This window comes from Pipistrellus hanaki (assembly GCF_964339955.1).
Source record: "Pipistrellus hanaki genome assembly, chromosome: 1".
Lineage (NCBI taxonomy): Eukaryota > Metazoa > Chordata > Mammalia > Chiroptera > Vespertilionidae > Pipistrellus > Pipistrellus hanaki.
Genome location: NC_140503.1, coordinates 79,502,069 through 79,529,438, shown reverse-complemented (window position 1 = coordinate 79,529,438; position 27,370 = coordinate 79,502,069). Strand labels below are relative to the sequence as shown.

Sequence of the window (27,370 nt, the reverse complement as noted above, 5' to 3'; positions counted from 1 at the left end):
TATATAAATTTCTTAACATTTTTAGGACTTACTTGTATGATTATAGGTAACTAGATGCCTGGTGCATGAAAATTTATGCACTTGTGGGGGGAGCAGTCCCTCAGCTCAGACAGTACCCTCTCACAATCCAGGACCCCTCAGGTAGGGTCCCTAGGCCTGGCCTGAGATCAGGGCCTATCAGGGTTTTCCTTCCCCAGGCTGCAGGCAGCTGGCCCCACCCCCACTGCTGCCTCTGCTTGCCATTTGTGTAGCAATACCCCCCTCCCTTGCCACCACTGGTCTCCCTCTGCAGGTGACAGGCTGGGGTGCAATGGCTTGACTGGCTTGGGCCTCCCTCTTTCTTTGCTGGGGGGTGGGGCCAGCCCTGTGAGGGGCCATCTGCCTACCTAATCACCCCTAACCACTCATCTACCTACCTGATCACCCCTGACTGCTGGTCTGCCTACCTAATCTCCCCTAACCACTCTGCCTACTTGTCTGATTACCCCTAATGCTTGCCTGGGGGTGGAGCCAGCCCAGTGAGGCGCCCTCTGCCTACCTGATCTCCCTCTAACCACTTGCCTGCCTACTTGATCACCCCTAACCACTGGCCTTCCTACCTGATCATCCCTAACTGCTGGTCTGCCTACCTGATCACCTCTAACCCCTTTGCCTGCCTGCCTGATTGCCCCTTACTGCTTGCTTGGGGGCGGGGCCAGCACTGACTTAGGGTTGGTCAACCTCCAGTGGTTACTGGTTGTTTTTTTTTTTTTTTTTTTTTTTTAATATATTTTATTGATTCTTTACAGAGAGGAAGGGAGAGAGAGAGAGCGAGCTAGAAACATTGATGAGAGAGAAACATCGACAAGCTGCCTCTTGCACACTCCCTACCGGGGATGTGCCCGCAACCAATGTACATTCCATTGACCGGAATCGAACCTGGGACCTTTCAGTCCTCAGACCAACGCTCTACCGCTGAGCCAAACCGGTTTCGGCTACTGGTTGTTTTGACCCAGGGTTTTTATATATTAGGATTAGTTGAATCAGACTACAGGCAACTGAATATTTTCAGGATTTTAAAAAAAATGTTGTTATTCGTTTTTAGAAGAGGAAGGGAAACGTAGAATCATTAATGAGAGAAACATCGATTGGCTGCCTCTTGCGTGCCCCATTCTGGGATGGAGCCCACAACCCCGGCATGTGCCCTGACAGGCAATTGAAATGATGACCTCTTGGTGCACCAGAGAGCCGCACCAGTCAGGCTGAATTTTTTTTGTTGTTGTTCTTTTATTATTATTTTTTTAATCCTCACCCGAGATATGTTTTACTGATTTTAGGGGGAGGTGACGAGAGAGAGAGAGAAACATTGATCAACTGCCTTTCCATATGCTCCCCAACCTGGAATGGAATCTGCAACCGGGGTACATACCATGCCTCGGAATGAAACCCACAACCTTTCAGTGCATGGGATACTGCTCCAACCCACCTGAGCCACACCAGCCAGGGCTCTTCAGGATGTCTTTATTTTAAATTTGACTGATGTTTGTGTTTTAAAAATACTTAATGAATATTTGGAATATAAATTATTTTTCATGGTTCTTTGAAAATTTTACACATTTAGGAAGATGAACCACAGGAAGATGCCAAAGAATTACAGCAAGGTAAACCATATCATTGGAGAGACTGGTCAATCATTAGGGGAAGAGACTGCTTATATATATGGAGTGATGCAGCAGCCTTGGAATTATCTAATGGCAGTAATGGATGGTTCAGATTTATCTTGGATGGAAAACTTGCTACAATGTATTCAAGCGGTAGTCCTGAAGGCGGATCAGATAGTTCAGGTAATATTTTGTTTCTATTAAAATGTTTTACTAGGTGCTGTAACTAGTAACGGGGGTATGTGCCCTGACCAGAATCAAACTGCAACCTCCTGGTTAATGGGTTGACACTCAGCCACTGAGCCAGGCTACTTTCTGTAATTTTGATCATTTGTTTTTCTGCTTATATTTTTGCTGCCATTGTCATAAAAAAATAGCACATCCTTGATGACAATATAGTCAGTTTCTTTAATATCGACAGAAAAATTGTACCATGAAAACATTTCATAAATATCTTTTTATTGTACAAGAAAGAATAGTATCTACTTTTAATCTCTCTGGTCTTTTAGGTAAAGCTGCCTTTTGTCTTGTAATGACAAATTGCACTTGTATGATGCTGTCTCAAGTTATTACTTTTCCTAAAAGCCTTAAACTTGAAAAAAAATTGTGGCTGTGGGATTGCTTTTACCCCTGAGCCTCAATTTATCAAATCAGTGAAGGTATACCAAAGAACCAGACTTTGCTAATTACGTTTTTAAAAATAAGATTGTTATTCCAGTGAATAGTTTTTATTTAAAAAAAAAAAAAAAAGAGGAATATTTTAAAGAAGTGAGGTTTTGAAACACTTGTTTTGTCTTTATAGAAAGCAGGAGTGAATTCTTAGAGAAGTTACAAAGAGCTCGAGGCCAAGTAAAGCCATCTACTTCAAGTCAACCTATACTCTCAACACCAGGACCCACTAAACTCACTGTAGGGAATTGGTCACTAACATGTTTGAAAGAAGGAGAAATTGCTATTCATAACTCAGATGGTCAGCAAGCAACAATATTGAAAGAAGATTTACCTGGTTTTGTATTTGAATCCAATAGAGGAACCAAACATTCATTTACTGCAGAAACTTCTCTGGGTAAGTATGTAGATATGTAAGTTTAGCAGATTAAGAATAAATGAGTATGTTAAATGGCAATAAAAAATGTCTTGTGAAATGTCCTTTTTTTTTTTTTTAAGGTTCAGAATTTGTGACTGGCTGGACTGGCAAAAGAGGCAGAAAACTGAAATCTAAATTAGAAAAAACAAAACAAAAGGTATATTTGTGGGATTTGCTGCTTTAAAAAAATGTTTTATACTGACATGGTAAGGTTTCAATGGTAGATTCTAAGCATTTAAAAAATTGAGCCATATAAAAATGCTACTCTAATCTCAAGAGGTATGGGGTATGCTGAGGCCAGCTGCTGTTTGAGAGATTTTAGGAAAGTCTGAAGCCTGAGCCAGGACAGACTATCCCTATGGTAAAGCCACTGCAAACAGCTTGGATGGGCTTGCTGTTTTCCACAGTGGCTGCACCAATCTGCATTCCCACCAACAGTGCATTAGTGTTCCCCTTTCTGCACATTCTCGTCATTACTTGTTGCATATATTTTTAAAGACTGTTATGCAATGAATTTCAACAGACCCAGTCCTGGGACATGTATGGGTTTTTCTCAAATAACATTAATTTCATTTAAATGAAAACTAATTAGGACCAGAGCCAATAATATAGTCATTCCTTCTCATGATGAAATGTGTATGAGCATTATATAGATAGTTCTTTGTGTTAATAATATACATAGGAAATACACATACCATTGCCAAAACCAGTTTGGCTCAGTGGATAGAGCTTCGGCCTGTGGATTGAAAGGTCCCGGGTTCGATTCCGGTCAAGGGCATGTATCTTGGTTGCAGGCACATCCACAGTAGGGGGTGTGCAAGAGGCAGCTGATCTATGTTTCTCTCTCATCGATGTTTCTAACTCTATCCCTCTCTCTTCCTCTCTGTAAAAAACAACTACTACTACTCAATAAAATATTTAAAAAAAAGAAAATACACAAACTATATAACCTAAAGTATACACCAGAATGTTAAAAGATTCAATTTTGGTTGATGAATTACAGGTGACTTAATTTTTTATTTTGTGATTACTATATTTTCTAAATGGTTGATTATAAGCATTAGTTTTTTCCTCTTTTTATTGAATTTATTGGGGGGTGACACTGGTTAGCAAAATTATATAGGTTTCAGATGCACAGTTCTACAAACCATCATCTGCATATTGTATTGTGTGTTCACTGCCCCAAGTCAAGTCTCCTTCCATCACCATTTATCCCCCTACAATCTCTTCCACTTGTCCTCACCCCCTCTCTTGCCAGCAATCACCAGTTTTGAGTCCCCCCATCTTTTTCTTTGTTTGCTCAATCCCTCCAACCCCCCCCCCCACACACACACACACACACACACACTCTGCAGATGATGGCCTGCTCTCTATCAATGAGTCTGTTTTTATTTTACTTGTTAGTTCATTTTATTCATTAGATTTCACATGAGTTAAATCATATGGTACTTGTCTTTCTCTGACTGGCTTATTTCACTTAGCATAATGTTCTTCAGGGTAAGGTTTTTTTTTGTTTGTTTGTTTTTTTACTGCTGAGTAGTATTCTTTGTATGAATGTACCACTACTTTTTTTTAATCCACTCATCTGTTGATGAGCACATGGACTGCTTTTAAATCTTGTCTATTGCAAATAAGGCTACAGTGAACATAGTAGTGCATATATTTTTTTCAAGTTAGTGTTGGGGTTTGTTCAGATAAATTCCTAGAAGTGTAATCATTTATTTTTTTTTTAAAGCAAAGTCAATTTTTTTTTTTTTTTACAGGTTTTGGATTTAAATGAAATAAGCTCCTTTCTGATAGGAAATTATGAGTTATTTTATTTAACATTAATAAAATCTACTAGAGTACTTTTTCACCCTTTAGAACCTTTTGGCGTATATGAATAGAAGTCATATCATTTTTGGAAGTTGATAATGATATAAACATTAATTATAAAAGTTGCATATATATATATGGAAAGGTTTGGTAAAATTATTAATTGTGAAAATTCACATTTGCTGTTTAATTTTGATAGGTACGCACTATGGCTCGAGATTTATATGACGACCACTTTAAAGCTGTTGAAAGCATGCCTCGTGGAGTAGTGGTAACACTCAGAAACATAGCAACTCAGTTAGAGTCATCTTGGGAACTTCATACAAATAGACAAGTATGTTAGCCTTAAGATTTTATGACATATAGTGATCTTGGTTTAGTTTTTCTCCTTTATTATCCTTTATGTTATAGGTATTGATTAGCAAATTATCACCCATGAGATAAATTTGTTCTGCCACCGATTTTTGTTTGGCTTTGTGAGCTAAGAATGGTTTTTACATTTTTAGTTGAAAACATAACATTTCATGCTATGTAAAAATTATATGAGAATATAATATCGGTGTCCGTAAGTAGTTTATTACTCACACCATCCTTATTTATTGACATACGGGATGGGCAAAAAATGGTTTATTGGCATAGTTATAATACACATAAGTAATACAATAAAGAATAAATAATCAAGGATAAACTGTGTTTTGCATACTCACAACTGTAAATCTACTTTTTCCTATCCCTGTATTGTCTGTTACTGCTTTGGTGTCTAGAACAGTAGAATTGAATAGGTATGATAGAGACCACATAGCTTGTCAAGGTTAAAGTGTTTGCCCTTAGCCCTTTTTAGAAAAGCTTGCTGACTCTGGAAGAGAGAATTTGCATTAATAATTTGAACTTCTTAATCTTGTTTACTATCTATTTTCATGGTAATTAACGTTCTGATAAATATAAGATGTTTATTTTTTATTGTCTTTATTAAAATATTTTTTTTTTCATTTAGTTTATTGAGAGTGAAAACACATGGAGAGATTTAATGAAGACAGCTTTAGAAAATCTAATTGTACTTTTGAAGGATGAAAACACCATTTCACCATATGAAATGTGCAGTAGTGGCTTGGTGCAAGCGCTTCTTACTGTTTTAAACAATGTAAGTTTATGAAGTAGCACAGAACAAAATATATAGCTTTAAAAATCATTTGTAACTACCCTTTTGGTAGAGTGATATTTATTTTGCTCTGACAACAAATAATAAAAGATGATTAATAAATGTTAATATTTATAATTTCTGCAGCCTTTCCCTTAATTTGTATTATTAATTTGGGCCAGTTGAATTATTAAGTCATTATTTATTTTGCTTTTTGTGTTACCTGATTACAATTTTTTCAAGATTTTGTTGAATAAAATACTTTAGCCTGAGATTTAACAAAATGCTCTGGTTTTCTTATAAAAAATAGACTTAGTCTGTAGACCTCATTAAATATTTAAATTATTTGCACAAAATTAATTTTGTGAGAAATAATAGTTTAGGATGTTTATGTGAATATTCAACAAGTATTTGCTTAATAACCCTATATTTTTCTTCAGTTTTTTTCTACCTTTAATTTCTTTATTGTGATAAAAAAAAATTTCCTTTATTTTGATGAAACATCATATATACTTGCAACAAATTTTAACAGAACTATGAAAAGTGAAAATTTTCTCTTTATTTTAGTTCTGTTGTCCACTTAAATTACTTGATGTTTTTTTAAACATATTTTTATTAATTTCAGAAAGTAAGGGAGAGGGAAAGGGAGCTAAAAACATCAGTGATGAGAGAGAATCATTGATTGACTGTCTCCTGCACGTCTCGTATTGGGGATTGAGCCCACAATCTGGGCATGTGCCCTTGGCCAGAATCGAACCTAGCACCCTTCAGTCCACAGACTGACGTTCTATCCACTGAGCCAAACCAGCTAGGGCAAATTACTTGATCTTAATTATTGTAATGATGATACACTCTAAAAATTCACTTTGCTAAAGCCAGTTTAGCTCAGTGAAAGAGCATCAGTCTGCGGACTGAAAGGTCCCAGGTTCGATTCTGGTCAAGGGCATGTACTTTGGTTGTGGGCACATCCCCGATGGGGGGTGTGCAGGAGGCAACTGCTCGATGTTTCTCTCTCATCGATGTTTCTAGCTTTCCCTCTCCCTTCCTCTCTGTGGAAAATCAATAAAATATATATTTTTAAAAATAAAAATAAAAAAATAAAAATTCACTTTAACTTCAGTCTCAGATTTTCTTTATTAATTTTATCATTTGCATTAATTTCCATTTATTAAAATTATATTGATATATCACATTGTGTCTCAGTAATGTTTATGAAGTTAATGTTTTATTAAAGCAGTTTTTTCTAATTAAGATAGTACTGTTAAAATACAAAATATAAATAATCTGAAATCATCTTGTATACTATACTTTGAGACAAATTGATTTCACAATATAATTGCTACGCTTAAAAAGGAAGAAAAATAATATATGTATTTGTTAGCTATGGCCTACTAGTCATATAATAAAATGAGTTTCAATGGAAAGAAAATGATTTTTATTAGGTTACATTACTTTTTTTGTTTATGTTAATATTCACCTTTGTAGCATGTATTTTTGATAATTTTAGTAACAGCCTTAAAAGTTTTTTTTCACTGTCTCATTTTTGTTTTCTTTAGAGCATGGAGTTAGATGTGAAACAAGATTGTAGTCAACTAGTAGAAAGAATAAATGTTTTTAAAACAGCCTTTAGTGAAAATGAAGATGATGAAAGGTAAATATCCACATTTTAAATATTTTTATATTTTCAGTGTTTGCAACATAAAGTAGCTTATATTATAAATGCATAATTAGAGGAAATATTTTTAAACATGTTTTAATTTAATGGAATAAAAGGAAAATTATGTATCTGCTCTGCATGTAGATGATCACTTAAAATTTTTTTTAAGTTACAACTGGCAATTTGAACACTGATTAAATATTTGATAGTATTAAGTGTTGTTCAACTTTTTTAGGTGTGATAATGATTTTTGTTTTTTTCAGAATTCGTTCTTGGTAGAAATACATACTTAAAGTGTTTGTAGACAAAGTGATATATTCTCTGGCATTTTCTTCAAAACATATGGGAGGAGAGAAATGGTTGAGGATGTAGATAGAAATCAACTGGTTATTAGTAGCTAATAGTAGAAGCTGGGTCAAGGGTTGATGAAGGTTCCTTTTATTATTTACTTTTGAATGTGAGCGACTTTTAAAAATAATTTAAATTCAATGAGTGATATTACATTTTATGGACGTATAATTAAACATTACTATATTAAAATTTTTAACTGCAAATTATTTTAATATTATTAAATACTTACCTCAATGGAAATATCTTATATAAAAATTTTAAAGTGATATTACTGAGTTAATGGTTATAGATGGTCTTTGTTTTCCATGATTTTTAAAGTTTCTTGATACTGTCGAATTATGTTCCAGAATTATTGTACCAACAAATGATATCATTTCTAAAAAATTTTTGTTTCATATATTCTTTTATGTGTCAAATATAAGTGGTAAATTTAAAAATAATAATTACACATCCAGTTTGAATGCAATAAATTAAACTTTTATACGAAAAATACGATATTTTATTAAGAGAAGGAAATTGAGTTATGAGAGTGTTTTTGTTTACTCAGATGTAGTGTAGTACAAAATTAAACTTCTCTTTGCACTCATTAGAAAGTAGGGATCTATTATGTCTAGTAATAATTAATGTCGTTTTCTAATACTTTTTTTAAATCGAATTTATTTAAACAATACAACAAAATTTAATCAACAATATAGTTGCCGTTGTTTTCTGCTACTTGTGCCCAATGCTCAGGAAGCATTTTAATCCCTCTGTTGTAAAATTCTTGTGATTTTGATGCAAAAAATTCGGTCAATGCATTTTTGAGGCATTCTTCATTATTAAATTTTTTTCCAAGAAGAAAGTTTTGCAAAGAACGAAACAAATGGTAATCAGAAGGGGCAATATCAGGAGAATATGCAGGTTGAGGGAGAACTTCCCATTCCAACTGGCGCAGTTTTTCAGCAGTGATTCTTGCAGTATGAGGTCATGCGTTATCGTGGTGAAGAATTACGCCCTTCTGATTAATGAGCGCGGGTTCTTTTTCTCTTAAAGCTTGGGCTAACCTTTCCAATTGGGCACTATACACTGCACTTGTAATGGTTTGGTTAGATGGTAAAAGTTCATAATGAAGAATTCCTTTAAAATTCCACCAAACACACAACATCACTTTTTTCGCATGCAAGTCAGGTTTTGGCGTGGGCTGCGGAGCCTCATTTTTGTCCAACCATTGAGGCCGCTTTTCAAATTAACATACAGCACCCATTCTTCATCTCCGGTAACAATTTGCTCTAAAAACGGCAAACGGTTTTGACGAGAGAGGAGCGAACTGCAAATTGTGACTCTTTGATTACGGTTGTTGTCGGTCAACTCATGAGGAACCCATTTTCCAAACTTTTGGACTTTGCCAAGTGCACGCAATTGATTGGAAATTGTTTTTTGTGAACAATTTAAAGTTGTCGCAAGCTCTTGTTGGGAAATTTGAGGATTTTGCACCAAAAGAGCTTGAAGAGCTTCTTGATCAAAATTGGACACACGGCCTCGACCACTCTTGTCATCTAACGAAAAATTTCCCTCGCGAAATTTCTCAAACCAACGCTGGCATTTTCTGGCGCTAACTGCATCTTGACCAAGAGCACTACAGATGTTTTTTGCAGCCTCACTTGCTTTTCTTCCTAATTGGAACTCGTAAAGCATGCAGTGCCGAATATGCTCTTCATCCGCCATCTTCTTAGCCCTAGTTTTGCAACAAAAACCAAACCAAACACAAACTTTTTCAAGCAAAACTTGTTAATTGCACTTCACACGTTCTGTAGATACCACGTGCTTGAAGGTTATGTCAATACAAGTCAACGCCAGGCAAGATTTTAAACGAATGTTTAAGAACGACATTAATTATTACTAGACCCGATATATGGGGTTGGTTATTGCAGTTTCTGTATGAGCTTTTATATAAAATTATATAAAAACTCTTAATTATTTTTGCTTTACAGTCGACCAGCAGTTGCATTAATTCGAAAATTAATAGCTGTACTAGAATCTATTGAACGCCTACCTCTCCATTTGTATGATACACCAGGATCTACATACAACCTCCAGGTAATCATGCAAAATGCATTCACTATTATAGCTGAATGCATTTAGGAGCGGTCTTTAAAAAACACACACACACACAAACAGACCAAAAAATTTCCTTTCATGTTGTATTAAATAACGATACTGCTTAATTATTAAAGATTTTTTCCTTAATGCCATTTGATTGTTATTTTTCATGACTCTTGAATGTATTGCAATTGCAGTTTTACTTTGTTTAATGAAATTGTGAATTTTAAATAAAATATTTATTATAAGAAATCATATTTGGTAGGTCATAAGCGGAAAAAGACACTTCATCTGTGGAAAAGCAGGAAAAAGTGTCCTTTTGTTTTAGAATCATAAGTTAATTCCTTTTGATCTGTGTCAAAGTATAAGAAAATGTGAAGATATTTTAAGCGTAATTTTCTTTTTGCTTTCTGGATGTTATTGGTCAGAGCCAGAAGGCTTTCTTTAGTTATTCCTATTGATCCTTTCAGAAATCTGTCATTATGTTTGTAAGAAGCCTTTTTCTTCCTAAATATTATTGCATTGACATTCTTATTCATTATATTAATTATTCTTTTGTTAGCACCTATGATACAGGTATGAACAGACAAATATTCTTACTGTTAATACCTTCTTTATATCTCCTTTGGGTTACTTTAGTATTTTCTAACAGGTCCTTTGGCCTTGAATCTTGCCTTTGTCCAACCTATCCTGCATTCCATTGCGTGGAAAGTTTAAATATTGCCCTTAGTAAGTAACCAAGAATCTGTATTTGTCAAAACAGTTGCCTACTCAAGGTAAAACCTGCCATATCCCCGGGAACCCAATAATGTCACCGAAGCCACTAGACTCCCAAACTGGAGCGTTGGTCCAGGAAGTTACAGTGCAGTTAGTGCACCTCACATCAAATGTATATGAAACAAGAGATCGAGGTCCACTTTGTTTCCTTTCAGACATATAGAGGAGCCAAGGGGATTTTGTGGTCCATTTTTATTATTTTTATTTTATTTTTATATATAAATATATTTTATTGATTTTTTACAGAGAGGAAGGGAGAGGGATAGAGAGCTAGAAACATCGATGAGAGAGAAACATCGACCAGCTGCCTCCTTCACACCTCCCACTGCGGATGTGCCCGCAACCAATGTACATGCCCTTGACCGGAATCGAACCTGGGACCCCTCAGTCCGCAGACCGACGCTCTATCCACTGAGCCAAACCAGTTTCGGCTTGTGGTCCATTTTTAAAAAGTATATGTATTTTATTGAATTCAGAGAGGAAAGAGAGAGAGAGAGAGAGAGAGAGAGAGAGAGAGAAACCTCAATGATGAGAATCTGACCAGCTGCCTCTTGCACACCCACACTGCAGATTGAGCTCCCAACTCGAGCACGTGCCCCCGACCAGAATTGAACCTGGGACATCCTAGTCTGCAGGTCGATGCTCTGAGTCTAACCCCTGAGTTAAACTGACAGGTCGGTCCATTTTTTTATGTGTTTGTAAGAAGCCTGTTTGGATAAGTGAGTGAAATAGGAACTATTCTCAAAGATTGGAACAGTTCTAGGAACAACAATATCTTTTTATTATATACTTCTCATTTCAGGAGAGTGCAAGATACAAAGACAGGAAGGTTAGAAATATGCCCTCTGGTAATTTTGCAGTCTAAAATGCTATCCAAATGCAATAGAAATATTTAATTGTGTTTATAGATTTATACAGAAATGAAGCTACCTCAAATTGCTAATCTCCTACTTGTTTATTAAAAATAAATGGATTGGAAACTATCTTGTATTTTTAAAAGCTTATTAGCTATAGATTATTTAATATATTTCTAGGTTTTTTTAAAATAAATCTTTATTCATATTATTACAATTGTTTTGCCGCCCCCCCACTCCCCATAGCTCCCTTCCACCTGGTCCCCTGGTCCCCACTCCACCCTCTGCCCTTACCCCCCCCCCCCTTGTGCCCCCCCAATCCTCATCCATAGGTATATGATTTTTGTTCAGTCTCTTCAATATATTTCTAGTTTTAAAAGAATATGCTAATTAGTACTTTTCATGACTTAACTGCAAAAATACAAGTAATAAATTAGAGATATAATACTTCTGTTAAAGCGTTTTATTATAAATATTGTTTATACCATGTATAGTTGAAGTTGTTTAGAAGCTTTAAGTAGTTAAGTTTATATTTTTCTTGAAAGCTTATATCTCTTATTCGGTGGACCTTTTTAAAAAAATACATATTTAATAGAAACAGACATTGATTATTTATCAATAGACATTGATCGTTTATAAACTTGAATCACCATGTTCATGTAACAGTTTAATTTTTACAGTTTTAAGACAAATTCAAGGTAATTCATGAAGCATTTTGATCCTTTCTCTGCAGATTCTTACAAGAAGATTAAGGTTTCGGTTAGAGCGTGCACCTGGTGAAACTGCATTGATAGATAGGACTGGCAGGATGTTGAAGATGGAACCCTTAGCTACAGTTGAATCTTTGGAACAGTACCTCTTAAAAATGGTGAGTTCTAAAAGAAAAAGAAAAAAATGATGAGTTCTTGCAAAGGCATAGTGAGATAACCATTCTCTTCTGTGGTCAAGCCCTTTAGAAAAAGTAATTTGGAAAGTGTGCATCCAGAGTTATGGTGATATAGTGTAATCTAACAATTCAATTTTTAGGACTTTAAGAAAATAATCTTTATACTTTATAAATTGCTTTTTCATAAAGATGTTTATTATAGTTATTTACAGTACTAAATAGTGAACAAAACCTTCATGCCAATCAATAAAGGTATATCATTTTGACAGCTATTTCTATTAATTTGAGTACTTTTATGGAGCTATTAAAATGTATAAAACCAGGTAAGAGAAAAGTGTTTTTGTATTGTATAAACAAGACTTTATTTTATTGTAGCTAATGAAAGAATAGACTAAAGAAATACTCTATGATATTAATAGTGGGTTTTTAATTTCTGTTTTTCTGTGTTTTTGCACATTTCTGTTTTTCTGTGTTTTTCAAATATTCTTTAGTATTTGCTGTAGTAAAATAGCTCACAAATATGGGATAGGAAAAGAGTGGGCAATGCATCTTACAATATTATTATTAAAATGTCTTTTGTATTTTTTTTGGTTTAGGTAGCAAAGCAGTGGTATGATTTTGACCGATCTTCATTTATTTTTGTTCGAAAATTAAGAGAAGGCCAAAATTTTATATTTCGGCACCAGCATGATTTTGATGAAAATGGAATTATTTACTGGATTGGGACAAATGCCAAGTAAGTCATTCTGTGTAATTCACCTGGAAAAAGCATTCTACCTTAGGTAGCAGAATAAAATTTGAGTATCCTGTAGTTTATGGAATTTTGTCTTATAGGTTAAATTTAAAACTATCTAATTTTTGTTGTTGTTAATCCTCACCTTTGGATATATTTTCCATTGATTTTTAGAGAGAGTGGAAGGGAGAAAGAAAGAGACAGAGAGAGAGAGACATCGATGTGAGAGACACATCAATTGATTGCCTCCCACACATGCCCTCCCTGGGTCTGGGGATCGGGCCTACAACTGAGGTACATGCCCTTGATCAGAATTGAACCTGAGATCCTTCAGTCCGAAGGCCCATGCCCTGACCCCTTAGTAAAACTTGCTAGTGCTGCCCTAGCCAGTATGGCTCTGTGGATAGAGCATCTGCCTGTGGACTGAAGGGTACCTGGTTCCATTCTGGTCAAGGGTACATTCCCCGGTTGTGGGCTTGATCCCCATTAGGGGGCACGCAGGATGCAGTCAATCAATCAATGCTTCTCTATCATCATTGATGTTTCTATCTTCCTCTCCCTTTCCCTTCCACTCTAAAATCAATACAAATATATTTAAACAAAAAACAAACAAAAAAACTGGCTAGGGCTAAATTAATTTTTATGAAGAAAAACTAAAATTGTTAATAGTAGAATTTTAAAAGTTGATAGAATTTCATGTGTGATAAAAGCTATGAATAAATAATTTAATAGTGTTAACTGGTAATATTTTCTTATTTTTGTGTAGAACTGCATATGAATGGGTAAATCCAGCTGCTTATGGACTTGTAGTTGTAACATCATCAGAAGGAAGAAATCTACCTTATGGCCGCTTAGAAGACATACTAAGTCGTGATAATTCAGCTTTAAATTGCCATAGCAATGATGATAAGAATGCGTGGTTTGCCATAGATATGGGTCTGTGGGTGATACCATCAGCATATACACTTCGTCATGCTCGTGGCTATGGAAGGTCTGCGCTGAGAAATTGGGTTTTCCAGGTATCCAAAGATGGACAGAACTGGACCTCTTTGTATACCCATGTTGATGACTGCAGTCTCAATGAACCAGGGTCAGTGGAGGAGTCTTTGTGAATTAGAAAACTCAATAAAGAGCCATGTTTATTTTTATAATTGTGTATCCTTAGAGCTCTCTTCTTTGTGAGATATTAAAGCAAGATTTCCTTTCTGAAAACAGTAAATTCCTAATAATAAATTTTAAGTATTTAAACCTTGATATGCTGACTTCACCAAAACTTTGAGAAAAGCTCCAAGTTTAACATTAGTAGAAAACTGAACATTCGTATTTAAAAAGAAATTGATATATTACAATGTGTGTGTCTGTATAGCACACTAACAAAAAACAAAAAATGGAATTTGTTTTTTACTACATTCTCCATATATTCACATTGTACTTGTGAATGTTCAACAAATTATTGCTGGTTATTGAATAACTAGAGGCCCAATGCACGAAAATTCATGCAAGCGTAGGCCTTCCCTTGGCTGCTGGCACCAGCTTCCCTCTGGTACCCAGGACCTGGGAGGCTTGGCTCTGGCCCCAGCTTCGTCCAAGAGGATGTCCATCTAATTAGCATATTACCCTTTTAATACTATAGATGGCTGACTTTTAAATTTTTATTATTTTTATGTATATCTCTTTTCATATATATATAATATTTTTATTATAATATATTATAATATATATATAATATTTTTTTAAAGACAGAAGATCAGGGCTCAGCCTGGATCCCTTAATTGATTAGAGATCACCACCATATGCTAAGGTTTCAGGTTTGATCCTCCAGTCAGGGCACAGAGAAGAATCAACTAATGAATGCATTGATAAGTGGAACAATAAGTCAGTGTTTTTCTCTCTCCCCTCACTACCTCCCTCTTCCTCTTTCGCCCTTCCCCCTCCTTTCTTCCTTCTGTCCTTCTCCCTTCCTCTCCCTCTACCCTCCTCTTGCTCAAATAAATCAATAAATTTTTTAAATGAGTCGGTATTGTTTCTAAAATTTTAGTCCTAATAAGTTTTAACTGTACGTTGTGGCACATTTTGAGGGGTAGATATAGTATGGAATTAAGTTACTTTCCGCATTTGATGTAGTATGGAAGGAGCTTCTTAATTAGGATTACTATTGTAGATAATATTTTCAAGCTTTAACATTAATACTTAAATATATCATTTAAAACTTTTCAAGAATTTAAAAAATCTTTTGCATCAGAAAAGCATTTTTGTTACTCAAAATTTGTCTTATTTCTTTAGATTTTATTAATCATAAGTCATGTATTGGGTCGGCAACTAAGTAATTGCGGATTTTAAAAAAATCAAAGACAATTTTTTCATGGAACTAAATAACTTTATTCTGTAATGTATTGCCCATTTTGATCAATGACCTTTTGCCATATTTCAGGCAGCATCATAATCCCACGTTCAAAAAACTTCTGGTTTTTATTAGCAAAAAACTGAATCAGGTACGATTTGACATCATCATCATTATTGAAATTTTTACCATTCAAGGAGTTTTGTAAAGATCGAAACAAAAAGTAATCAGATGGTGCAAGGTCAGGACTATATGGTGGATGTGGCAAAACATCCCAACCAAGCTCCATTAATTTTTGCCGAGTGACCAAAGATGTGTGTGGCCTTGCATTGTCATGATGGAATACAACACCTTTTCGATTTGTCAATTCGGGCCGCTTTTCTTCAACTGCATTGTTTAATTTCGTTAGTTGTTCAATGTAGACATCAGAATTGATCGTTCGGTTGGGTGGTAAGAGTTCAAAGTAGACAATTCCTTTGTAATCCCACCAAACTGATAACAAAACCTTCTTTTGATGAATATCAGCTTTTGATGTTGTTTGAGTTGGTTCACCTGGCCTGCTCCATGATCTTTTCCGCTTGATATTGTTGTAAACAACCCATTTTTCATCGCCAGTTATCAGTCGTTTTAAAAATGGATCATTTTCATTACGTTTCTTTAGCAAATCGCAGCTGCTAATGCGTTGCGTTAACTGTGATTCTTTCAGTTCGTGAGGAACCCATGTATTGAGTTTTTGAACATGGCCAAGTTGTTTTAAGTGATTTTCAATGCATGTATGTGATACATGAAGCTTCTCTGCAATCTCACGTGTTGTACTGTGACAGTCTGAATTGATTATTGCTTTGATTAGGGCGTTATCAACTTCAACTGGACGACCAGAGCGTTTTTCATCTTTGAGTGAAAAATCACCAGAACGAAATTTGGCAAACCAATTTTGACACTGCCGTTCTTTTAAGGCTTCGTCACCATAAACAGCACATAACTTTTTATGAGCTTGCGATGCGTTTTCCCTTTGCGGAAATAAAAAAGCAAAATATGACGAAAATGTTCCTTTTGATTTTCCATTTTTCAACGAACGCCAAACGAAAACTACAAAACAGATCAAAAAACTTTTTTTACTGATTAACAGCTGAATAGCCAACTATCAAATAACAAAATGTGTTTTACATTTGTACTACGTCTGCAAACCTAAAAATTCAACTGAAGCATATATGTGTGAAACCCGCAATTACTTAGCTGCCGACCCAATAGTATATTTAAGTTAAATTAATAGCATACATTTAAACATTTTATATTTAACTTATTTTCTTGATTACTATATTTCTCCCTTTGATTTCTTTATTCTTGTGTAACAAACTGTTGACTGAGTGTAAAAGTTACTTTGTTTTTCCTATAGTTCTCTGTTACATAATTCTTCTGCACATTAAAACATCTTTTCATCTGTTGTAAAATATTAAACCATTTTTTCCTTAACATATTTATAGGTCAACAGCAACATGGCCTCTTGATCCACCAAAGGATGAGAAACAAGGTTGGCGACATGTGAGAATTAAACAGATGGGAAAGAATGCTAGTGGTCAAACTCACTACCTCTCACTGTCTGGATTCGAACTTTATGGCACTGTAAATGGAGTATGTGAAGATCAGCTAGGTAAAGAGATGATAATGGGTTTTTCTTACTTACTAAAATAACTATATTTATCTGAAGTTATTTTGTTTATATTTCTCTAATATTTACCTTATAGGAAAAGCAGCTAAGGAAGCAGAAGCTAATCTTAGAAGACAAAGGCGTCTAGTACGCTCCCAGGTTCTGAAATACATGGTTCCAGGGGCTCGTGTGATCAGAGGCCTTGATTGGAAATGGCGAGATCAGGATGGCAGCCCACAGGGAGAAGGCACCGTCACTGGAGAACTGCATAATGGTGAGTAGGTGCTTAGCATTTGTAGTGTAGAAATTAAGTACTTTAACAAAATATTTTTCTTTTGCTATTTTGGGGTAATATATAAATTGTATAAATATCCTAGCATTATGTAAAAGAACTGATCTGTTAATTTCACATTAAAAACAAAACAGAAAAAATCATTTATTTAGAAATAAGGGAAATTTTTAAATTTTCTTATGTTTTGACTCAAAACTTATTACTAATATTTCAAAGTGATTAATAAGCTAGTAAAAGTTGAATCCACTCAAGGTACATTTTCTGCTTTTTTATTTTTAAGTTTACTACTTGTAAGTTTTCATTGATTTTTACATTAATACTAGAAACCTGGTACACAAAATTTATGCACTGGTGTGTGTGTGGGGGGGGGTGAGGGACCCTCAGCTTGGCCCTCTTGCAGTACGGGGCCCCTTGAGGGATGTCCACCTGCTGGCTTAGGGAAGTCCATACCCATTTAATAAATTGCTATTAATTCCCAGATTCAACTATTATAAGTAATTTTTTTTTTTATAACTTAGAAGTTTGATTTATTAGTGGATAATTTGCCTGACCCAGTGGTCGGCAAACTGTGGCTCACGAGCCACGGTTTGCCATTCTGTTGACTAATGAATTTGCCGACCACTGGCCTAACCAATGGTGGGTTCTTAGGAAAAGTGACAGTGCTTAGGAGAATGACAAACATTTAATATCTGAATATATTCATGTTTGTGATAAAGGCTTTAATTAGATAAACTCTTTGATTTTATTCTTTTAAGATTCTGTTCCTTGAATTATATACTATGAAATGCATTTCTCTAGAGTCATATCCTAATTGCAAAGCATTGTTATCATAGCAGGTTAACAGTGAGTGAGCATGTATGTAACTGCCAAAAGTCATAAAAACCAGTAATAGTTGAGATGACAATAGTACCATTCAACTCAGAAATTTCAAATGTGTTTGTTTTTTGGTATTTTAAGTCCATTTATTTAGTTAATATTTTTTTTCTCCTAAATTGTTTGTTTTGGCTTTTAAGTATGTGGGCTAATTAGGGTATATGTGAATGCATATTAATTAACTGAAGCAACTGCATAGGAAAAATTGGAATCTTATAATTTCAGAATTTAGCTTATAAGAGAGGCTTATTTTTTATCTGACTTATGTAGAGATTCTGAATTTTGGCTCACCAGGATGACAATTCCTGTTGTGCCTTAAAACTTTTATGTCACAGAGAGTTCTTAGCTTTCAAATACTTAAGCCAACCATTTCTAATAATGGCTAGTTATTACTAACTCTGTCTTTTTATTTAGTTTGGGGGCATAGGAGTTTAGAGTTGTGTTCCTATATACTTACGGATAGAACATATGTACCCTTTCTTTGTCCCCCTTAAAACATGAATTTAAACACATCCTCAGACTAATATGAATAGTTTACATTTTAAAATTACTTTTCTACATTTTATCAATTAAATCTTTTTTCCCCTAAAGAATCTATGTGTTGATAGGGATATCCAACCAATGCATATATAATAAGTTTTATGTATTCTACAATTATGAATGCCTACACTGTAAGAGTACTTTGATAGAATTCCGGTATACAGTGGTCAAAGTATGTTCCCCTGCTTCTGGGTGAAACAGATAAACATATAATTACACATTTTTATAAGTGCTGTGAAGTAAATTATCATTGTATTGAATCAATTAATGCAATGCAAATGTTATTTTTATTTGGGGTTGGGATATGTTTTTGCACCTTTACTTTTCTTATACTTTCCATGTTGCAGAAGAGATAGTTAATTGTTGGTTCTTCAGAGGTTTTTTCAACATAAAGAATAAATTGAGGCAATTGAAATCTCATGTAAACTAGATTATGTAGATTTGGGGCAGTTTTCCTTTCAAAGAACTCATGCAGAGAAAATCCCCACAGGTAATTCAACATTACTTATACCCCTCGGAACCTTATCATACACATAAATTAACTCTGTGTGTGTGTGTGTGTGTGTGTACACGTACGTATACATGTGTGTACATGTATGCATGCATGTGGGTATGTGTATGTCCGAAGGACTTTTAAACTTTATAAAGACTTGTTATATTTAAAATAAAACATTTTGTGTTCTTCCATGAAATGTAGTTCGTTTATAACACTAAAATAAGATTGTAAAATTTCTATTAGTTTTCTTTATAATAAGCACTTTATTGTTTTTTTAAGTTAATTGTTTTTAAAAAAATAGTACGTATAATTTTCCAAGTACAAATAAATATAGATTAAATGTCATTTTGCTCATTAGTTCTTCACACATTATTAGCTTTAGTATATAGCTTTAGTTATTAGTTTTAGTAAAAGGCTTAGTATACTTAAAATTTTTGTTTTTAGGATTTTTCTGTGCTTATTCAGATATATTAAACTTAATCATAAGAGAACCAAGTAACCACTGAACTTTGAGAACACAACCGAAATGCTAACTTAGTGTTATTTGAGCTAGTGACCTAAAATTTCTACAGTGATATATGAATATTTTGTCTGTCAATTATAGGATTTAGCCCAAGCTCAGAATTTAATGGTAAACCAACAATTTTTTTCTGTAAAGAACATTTGACCACATAATCATATTTAGCAACTAAAAAACCTTCTACTTAGATTTCACCTATATTGCTGTAGTTGCACTATTTTACCATTTGTATTCACTTTTTAAAACAATTTTTAACAATTCTTCCCCTTAAAAGATACCCCAGTAGACATATACATGACCCTTACATTGTTTTTAAATATCACCAAAGTGAACAGTTCAGAAGTAATAGAAATAAAAGGAAGAATTTAATTTTAGTTGGCAGACCTTAAGTGACTATAGAAATTCAGACAACACTGATGAAAAGCTGATCCCATATTGTGGAGCTACTGTCTGACACGCTCCTATCTGCTTTCTGCTGGGTCTCACAAACTCCTGTCCCTTTCCAGGCTGGATTGATGTCACCTGGGATGCTGGTGGCTCAAACTCTTACCGTATGGGCGCAGAAGGAAAATTTGACCTCAAGCTTGCACCAGGGTACGACCCTGATACAGTGGCATCACCCAAACCTGTTTCATCCACTGTTTCAGGCACAACGCAATCATGGAGCAGCTTGGTGAAAAACAACTGTCCAGACAAGACATCTGCTGCTGCAGGCTCCTCAAGTAGAAAAGGAAGCAGCAGTTCTGTGTGTAGCGTGGCCAGTAGCAGCGACATCAGCTTGGGTTCGACCAAAACGGAACGGAGATCAGAAATTGTAATGGAACACAGTATAGTTTCAGGAGCTGATGTCCATGAACCAATTGTTGTTCTTTCATCTGCTGAAAACATCCCTCAAACAGAAGTAGGGTCATCATCCAGTGCCAGCACCAGTACCTTAACAGCGGAAACGGGAAGTGAAAATGCTGAAAGAAAGTTAGGCCCTGATAGTTCTGTTCGTACTCCTGGGGAGTCTAGTGCAATATCCATGGGAATTGTTAGTGTCAGTTCTCCTGATGTTAGTTCAGTGTCTGAGCTAACTAATAAAGAAGCAGCTTCACAACGACCCCTTAGCTCCTCAGCAAGTAACAGACTGTCAGTGAGTTCTTTGTTGGCTGCGGGGGCCCCTATGAGCTCTAGTGCAAGTGTACCTAACCTGTCCTCAAGAGAAACATCTAGCTTGGAGAGTTTTGTAAGGAGAGTGGCAAACATAGCACGGACTAATGCCACGAACAACATGAATCTAAGCCGAAGCAGCAGTGATAACAACACTAATACTTTGGGGAGGAATGTGATGAGCACAGCAAGTAAGTGAGCTTTTCCTTATGGAAACCAATGCCTTTTCCACTCTGAGGGATGCAAAGTAGAATTTCTTGTTCAGTGGGTTCTGGCTTCAGTCTTGAACTAGATCATTAACCATATTAGATACAATTTCATCAAATTTAGCACTTAAGAAATATGAAGTTCTGTAGAATCATATTTAAAGAATTCAGATCAGGTGTGATAAAGAACCTCTTATTCTGAAAGGATAAAACAATAACACACTTCTGTTTTTTCATTTCTATTATAAATCATTACAGTTGCATGAGAAAATAGATGACTATTAAATATCATCATAGTTGATTGAAATCAGACCATCACACTGGTCCTAAATTGCTATTAACTGTTGAAAATTATTTTATTCTAGTTTAAGCTACTAACAAGTCAAAGTAGTTCCTTTGGAAAATTTTATTGGGAATTATTCCATTGCTTATTTCACCTCTTGTAAAAAGCTACACTTAATTTTTTTGAAAAATAATAGTGCTAAGGAAATAAGAACTTTTAGTTGGATTTCAGTTGGGTTCCCAAAGTTGCTTTTCAGCCATTTAATAATTTAATGTTTCATGACCTCATTCTTTTTTCTACATATGCAACCTAGTTATTCTAAGATTTATAATATTCTACCTATTTGTACTGATTTGCTTCATTTTTATCTTTAGCTTCTCCTCTTATGGGTGCTCAGAGTTTTCCTAATTTGACCACACCTGGTACTACATCAACAGTGACTATGTCAACATCCAGTGTTACGAGCAGCAGCAATGTAGCTACAGCAACAACAGTTTTATCAGTTGGGCAGTCGTTAAGTAATACTTTAACCACCAGCCTCACATCAACCTCCAGTGAAAGCGACACAGGTCAGGAAGCAGAGTATTCCTTATATGGTAAGTTATAGTTTAAAATATTTAGATATTTGTATAGTGATGCTTTTATTATGTTTTTCTGCTGTGATTTTAACCTTTAATTAGAAAAGAATTATTCTCCTAACAAATAAGATGGAAAATGTTACATAATCTGAGAGACTATTAAATTGTCAGATTATTAAAAAGACATCTAAGAATTTTTGTGTTCCCTTCTCTGGCTCTGTCCTATGGTCTCCTGCTCTACCACATCCTGAAGCCACCAGCTCTCCCTCTCTGCTCTCCGTCTGGTGGCTTGGGGAGGGAGGCAAGTTCTCCAAGCTGCTCCACATCCCTCACTGGAGATGGAGCCCGCAGCCCTGACTGGGAAATAATCCACGACCTCCTGGTTCAGGGGTCAGTGCTCAACCATTGAGCAACACTGATCAGGCATTATTTTCTAATCCTTGCCTGAGGAGAATATTTTTTCCATTCATTTTTAGAGAGAGAGTGGAAGGGAGAGGGTATGGAGGGAGGGAGAGAAAAAACATCAATGTGAGAGAAATAATTGGTTGCTTTCTGTACATTCTCCTATTGGGATGGAACCTGCAACCTGGGTATGTGTCCTAATTGGTAATCAGACCCACCACATTTGGGTGTACACCATGATGCTCCAACCAACTGAGCCACACCAGCCAGGGCATGCCTGTTTTCTAAAAAATTACTCTTGTTGACCAGTCAGTGTTGCTCAGTGGTTGAGTGTTGCCTTCTGAATTAGGAGATCGTGGTTCAATTCCTGGTCAGGTTACTGGCTTGCTCCCCAGTGTGGGGTGTGCAGAAGGCAGCTGATCAATGATTCTCTCTCATTAATGTTTCTATTTCTCTTCCTCTCTCCCTCTGAAATCAGTAAAGTATATTTTAAAAAATTATTCTTACCAATTTCAAATACAAGAAAGTGTATATAAAAATAGTATTTTAAGTACCATTTTATGTATCTCATTTTAATGTTTTAGTTTTTTCTGAAAATGTGGCCTCTCCTATTCCAAGCTAAGAATTGGTTCTGATGTACGGTTTTAGGGAAAACATTACATTTCTCTCTCTCTCTCTCTCTCTCTCTCTCTCTCTCTCTTTTTTTTTTATCTTTTAAATGTGTGGGTAACAAATGAAGATGATTATTATTAATTCAAAGTATTGTAAATTTATTGAAAAGCTATTCCACTTCAGTTTTTCTCATGGAGGCCTTCTACCCCTTTCTACTATTTCTTAATGTGTTAAAGTCAGGTTTTAATTTTTTATCATTTAAAGGTTAAGAAGGGCCAAAACTGGTTTGGCCCAATGGATAGAGCGTTGGCTTGGGGACTGAAGGGACCGGGTTTGATTCCGGTCAAGGGCATGTACCTTGGTTGTGGGCATATCCCCAGTAGGGGGTGTGCAAAAGGCAGCTGATCGATGATTCTCTCTCATCGATGTTTCTAACTCTCTATCTCTCTCCCTTCCTCTCTGTACAAAATCAATAAAATATATTTTTTTTAAAATAAAAAATAAATAAAGGTTAAGAAGGTTGTGAGTATGCTAGTGGGAGAGAATATTAAAGAGTTAGGGCTGTTTGTTGCCTTTTAAAAATTGTTAGATGATTAAAATTTCCTTTTTTATATTCCTAAAACTAGAGGCCTGGTGCACGAGATTCGTGCACTGGGGGCTAGGGGAGTCCCTCAGCCCAGCCTGCGCCCTCTCACATTCTGGGACCCCATCAGGGATGTCTGCCTGCCGGCTTGTGCCTGATCACCCCAAGGATCAGGTCTAAGCCCGCCGTCAGACATCCCTCTCACAGTCTGAGGCTCTTCCATTCTGGGACCATTCGCTCCTTACCGGCCGCCTGCAGTGGAGGCATTAGAGGCTCCTGCCACCACCGCTGCGCTTGCCAGCCATGAGCCCAGTTTCTGGCTGAGAGGCTCTCCCCCTATGGGAACACACTGACCACTAGGGGGCAACTCCTGCATTGAGTGTCTGCCCCCTGGTGGTCAGTGCAAGTCATAATGACCAATTGTCCACTGTTTGGTTGATTTGCATATTAGGGTTTTATTATATAGGGTTATAAACAAAAATAATGTCATCAGAAAATACTGAATCTAACTACTGTGTTTCCCCGAAAATAAGACATCCTCCGAAAATAAGACCTAGTGCATGGAAAGATAAGACATCCCCTGAAAATAAGACCTAGCGCAACTTGGGAGAAAAAATTAATATAAGACACTGTCTTATTTTTGGGGAAACGGTATGTGGCTCATGACTGTATAGATACCTGGTACTTAATACAATTTTTGACCCATTGTAGGAACTCTGTAGATACTTGATAGTGAGTGACTCCAAAGTGCTCTCTTTCCACAGTGTTATGCTGTGACTTATGCAGAGATCGATAATATGATTGTTGTTATATTTTAACATAGTCCATATTGTTGACCGTTTATATTGATTTTGTAGGTTTGGATTTAGTTTATGGCCATTCTTTATCCCATGTTGAGTTTTTGTTAGGCTTTGTTAATTGTGTTGAAAGTAAGGTTGTTGGTTTTGTTTTCTAGATTTTCTTGACAGCTGCCGTGCCAGTACCCTGTTAGCTGAGCTAGATGATGATGAGGACTTGCCTGAGCCAGATGAGGAAGATGATGAAAATGAAGATGACAATCAGGAGGACCAAGAATACGAGGAGGTTATGGTAGAGACAGCCCCCCATTCTCTTAATATTAATAATTGAAACGAATAGAGGAAAAGCAAAGTTCTGGTTAAACTTTGTAGTTAGGAAATACGGTACCAGTATGAAAAATGTGGTTAATTATAAAAAATGCTGTTAATATGAACATTTATGATTCTCTTGTAAAGGCAGTTATAACACAATGACAAATATCTGTATGTCTAAACAATTTGGTTATATTTGAAAAATACTAATCCTGAAGAATACAATTTTCATGGTTCTTCTGCTATATTTATACATAGAATTGTTTAGTGTCTATTGTTTTTTTTGGTTTTGTTTTCTTAAATTATTGTTTAAAGTATTACATATGTCTCCTTTCCCCCTCATTGACTTCTCTCTGGCCATTCCCAACCCCCCAGCACATGCCCTCACCCCCCTATTATCTGTGTCTATTAGCCATGTCTATATGCATGCATACAAGTCCTTTGGTTAATCTCTTACCCTCCCTACCCCCACCCCATTGTCTACTGTTTTGAAAGCAGTATCTGTTCTCATCAGTCCTTATACAGAGCTATGAAGTACAGGCATAGAAAAAGTAATTTGCCCTAATTAATAAAAGTTAACTAGAAAAGGTGTTGCCAATTTAGCTATGCCTTGCCATTGCAGTATGATCTAGAATCCCAGTGTTTAACCACTGTGATTGTCTTTGAATTGAACTCTTGACTGAAAATACTCTTTAATATATATTTTTTATTTTTTTTAAATGAAATATTACTAGATTTTAAAAAGCTTCATAAGTTGCGGTGTCTGGGTTTTTTGTTGTTTTCTTGGTTACTCCTCACCTGAAGATATTTTTTCCATTGATTTTTAGAGAGAGTGTAAGGGAGAAAAGGTGGGGAGGAGCGGGGGAAAGGTAGGGGGGTACATAGATGTGAGAGAGACTCATCAATTGGTTGCCTCCCACATGCATCCCAACTGGGACCGGGTATCAAACCTAAAACCCAGGTACATGCTCTGACCTGGAATTCAAACCTGAGACCCTTCGGTGCATGGGGCGATGCTCTAACCATAGGGCAACACTGGCCAGAGCATAAATTGAGTTTTAATGGGGTGAAGAACTCAAGTGTTTTTAGTATATGTTGTTTGGGAAACAGTATACCAGCATATTTCTTATATGATGTTAATATATGATGCATAATATTTAAAATGAATTTAAAATATTCATTATATAACTTTTCTGAAAATAGCTGGTGAATATGAAGTTTTTAATGACAGTTTTGGTAATATGGGTTGATAGTTTCTAGTCAAGGCTGAATAAGGATATATATGGATCAAATAATTAGATATCTCTACATATTTTTAAAAATCAGATTCTGAGACGTCCATCCCTGCAGCGACGAGCCGGCTCCCGCTCTGACGTAACGCACCATGCTGTCACTTCACAGCTGCCACAGGTTCCTGCTGGAGGTGGGAGCCGACCTATTGGGGAGCAGGTAATACCTTCATGTTTATCATCCCCACGATGTATTTTTCCCCCTTTCACAGTTAAGGACCATCCAAAATGTCTAGAAAAATATACAGGGAAAGGAGAGAGAGTTAAGAAATGAAATTAACAAAAAGAAACTTTCTGGGGGTGGGTGGGAGAGGGCTAGACGAGGTTAATGGGGGAAACTTTCAAAAATAAAGTTTTAAATTGAGTCCAGATTACTCTGATAGAATACAAACAGAGGTTTATTACCTGAAACTCCTTCCCCTTGGCCTTTGGATAATAATAAACATGCTAAAATAATTAATAGCTATTATTTAAGACTTAGTTTTCATAGTAGTAGAGGTAATAATATTAGTCTATTAACTAACATTTACTGATTATTAATTGAGTGCTGGACATATTTTTCAATACTTTAAATGTATTAACTAATTCAGTCCCTTCAACAACCCTTTGACAGTTATCTTTAGTCCCAATTTTCAGAGGATGATTTCAAAGGTCACACATAGAAATGTTGGATCCAGTATGAAAACCCAGATATTCTGGCTCTAGAGCTGTCAAATGCCAGTTTGATTTGTTTATAAAAGTTAATTTCAATGATATGTTCAAAATATGAGGGGCTATGTGTGTGTGCAACTACATACATAATTATTATTAAAATTATTACAACACATTTACAACATTTACAATCCTTTGATCTCTTTCTTGTTGATACTGAAAGTGAAGGAGACAATGTTCCTTAAATAACTTTTATTATTGAAAATTTCAAATATGCAGGAAATCAAATAGTATGATGATGCTCCAGGACCCATCATTTGACTTTAACACTTATCAATTCTTTGTCAAAATGTTTGATTTGTCCCATAGTAATTTAAAGCCGCTCCCAAGCATTATCTGCATTTTTTACCTAATTCAATATGTAATGAAATTTACATTTTTTTTAAAAAGCACGTACCAGTATTTAAAAATAAATATAGGTTCACTGGAAGATGCACAGATAGTATATAGAGAGGTGTTATGTGCACTTTATCCAATTTCTTCCAATGGCCATATCCTATACAATTAGAGTACAACTTGCAAACCAAGAAATTGAAATTGGTACAATGTATGTTTGTGGTTCATTGTCATCTTATCTCATGTAGATTTCTGTAACCACCACTAATGCAACTTACTTTTGATAAACTTAAATTGTTAAGAAGTGTATGTACTACCTTTATATGTCTGTGTAGGCTCATTTTGTGCTTAAGAAATATGGCTAATTGCCGGGACCGGTTTG

At 35.5% G+C, this 27,370-nt stretch overlaps 1 protein-coding gene across 5 annotated transcripts in view; it reads left to right on the top strand.

The window, feature by feature from the left end:
- The window catches only part of HECTD1 (HECT domain E3 ubiquitin protein ligase 1), a 90,930-nt gene that overhangs the window by 47,569 nt on the left and 15,991 nt on the right, over positions 1-27,370 (top strand). For 2 of the 5 annotated variants that reach the window (XM_084874218.1, XM_084874216.1), the window contains exons 13-28: positions 1,601-1,823; positions 2,443-2,706; positions 2,808-2,884; positions 4,742-4,876; positions 5,537-5,683; positions 7,237-7,331; positions 9,659-9,764; positions 12,132-12,266; positions 12,881-13,020; positions 13,784-14,107; positions 16,843-17,009; positions 17,104-17,280; positions 20,234-21,070; positions 21,743-21,964; positions 24,499-24,632; positions 25,979-26,101. In XM_084874218.1, coding sequence (XP_084730344.1) covers positions 1,601-1,823; positions 2,443-2,706; positions 2,808-2,884; positions 4,742-4,876; positions 5,537-5,683; positions 7,237-7,331; positions 9,659-9,764; positions 12,132-12,266; positions 12,881-13,020; positions 13,784-14,107; positions 16,843-17,009; positions 17,104-17,280; positions 20,234-21,070; positions 21,743-21,964; positions 24,499-24,632; positions 25,979-26,101 — 3,306 coding nt within the window. The remainder of the gene's footprint in view (positions 1-1,600; positions 1,824-2,442; positions 2,707-2,807; positions 2,885-4,741; positions 4,877-5,536; positions 5,684-7,236; positions 7,332-9,658; positions 9,765-12,131; positions 12,267-12,880; positions 13,021-13,783; positions 14,108-16,842; positions 17,010-17,103; positions 17,281-20,233; positions 21,071-21,742; positions 21,965-24,498; positions 24,633-25,978; positions 26,102-27,370) is intronic. The other 3 variants (XM_084874217.1, XM_084874220.1, XM_084874219.1) reach the window with 3 other exon arrangements.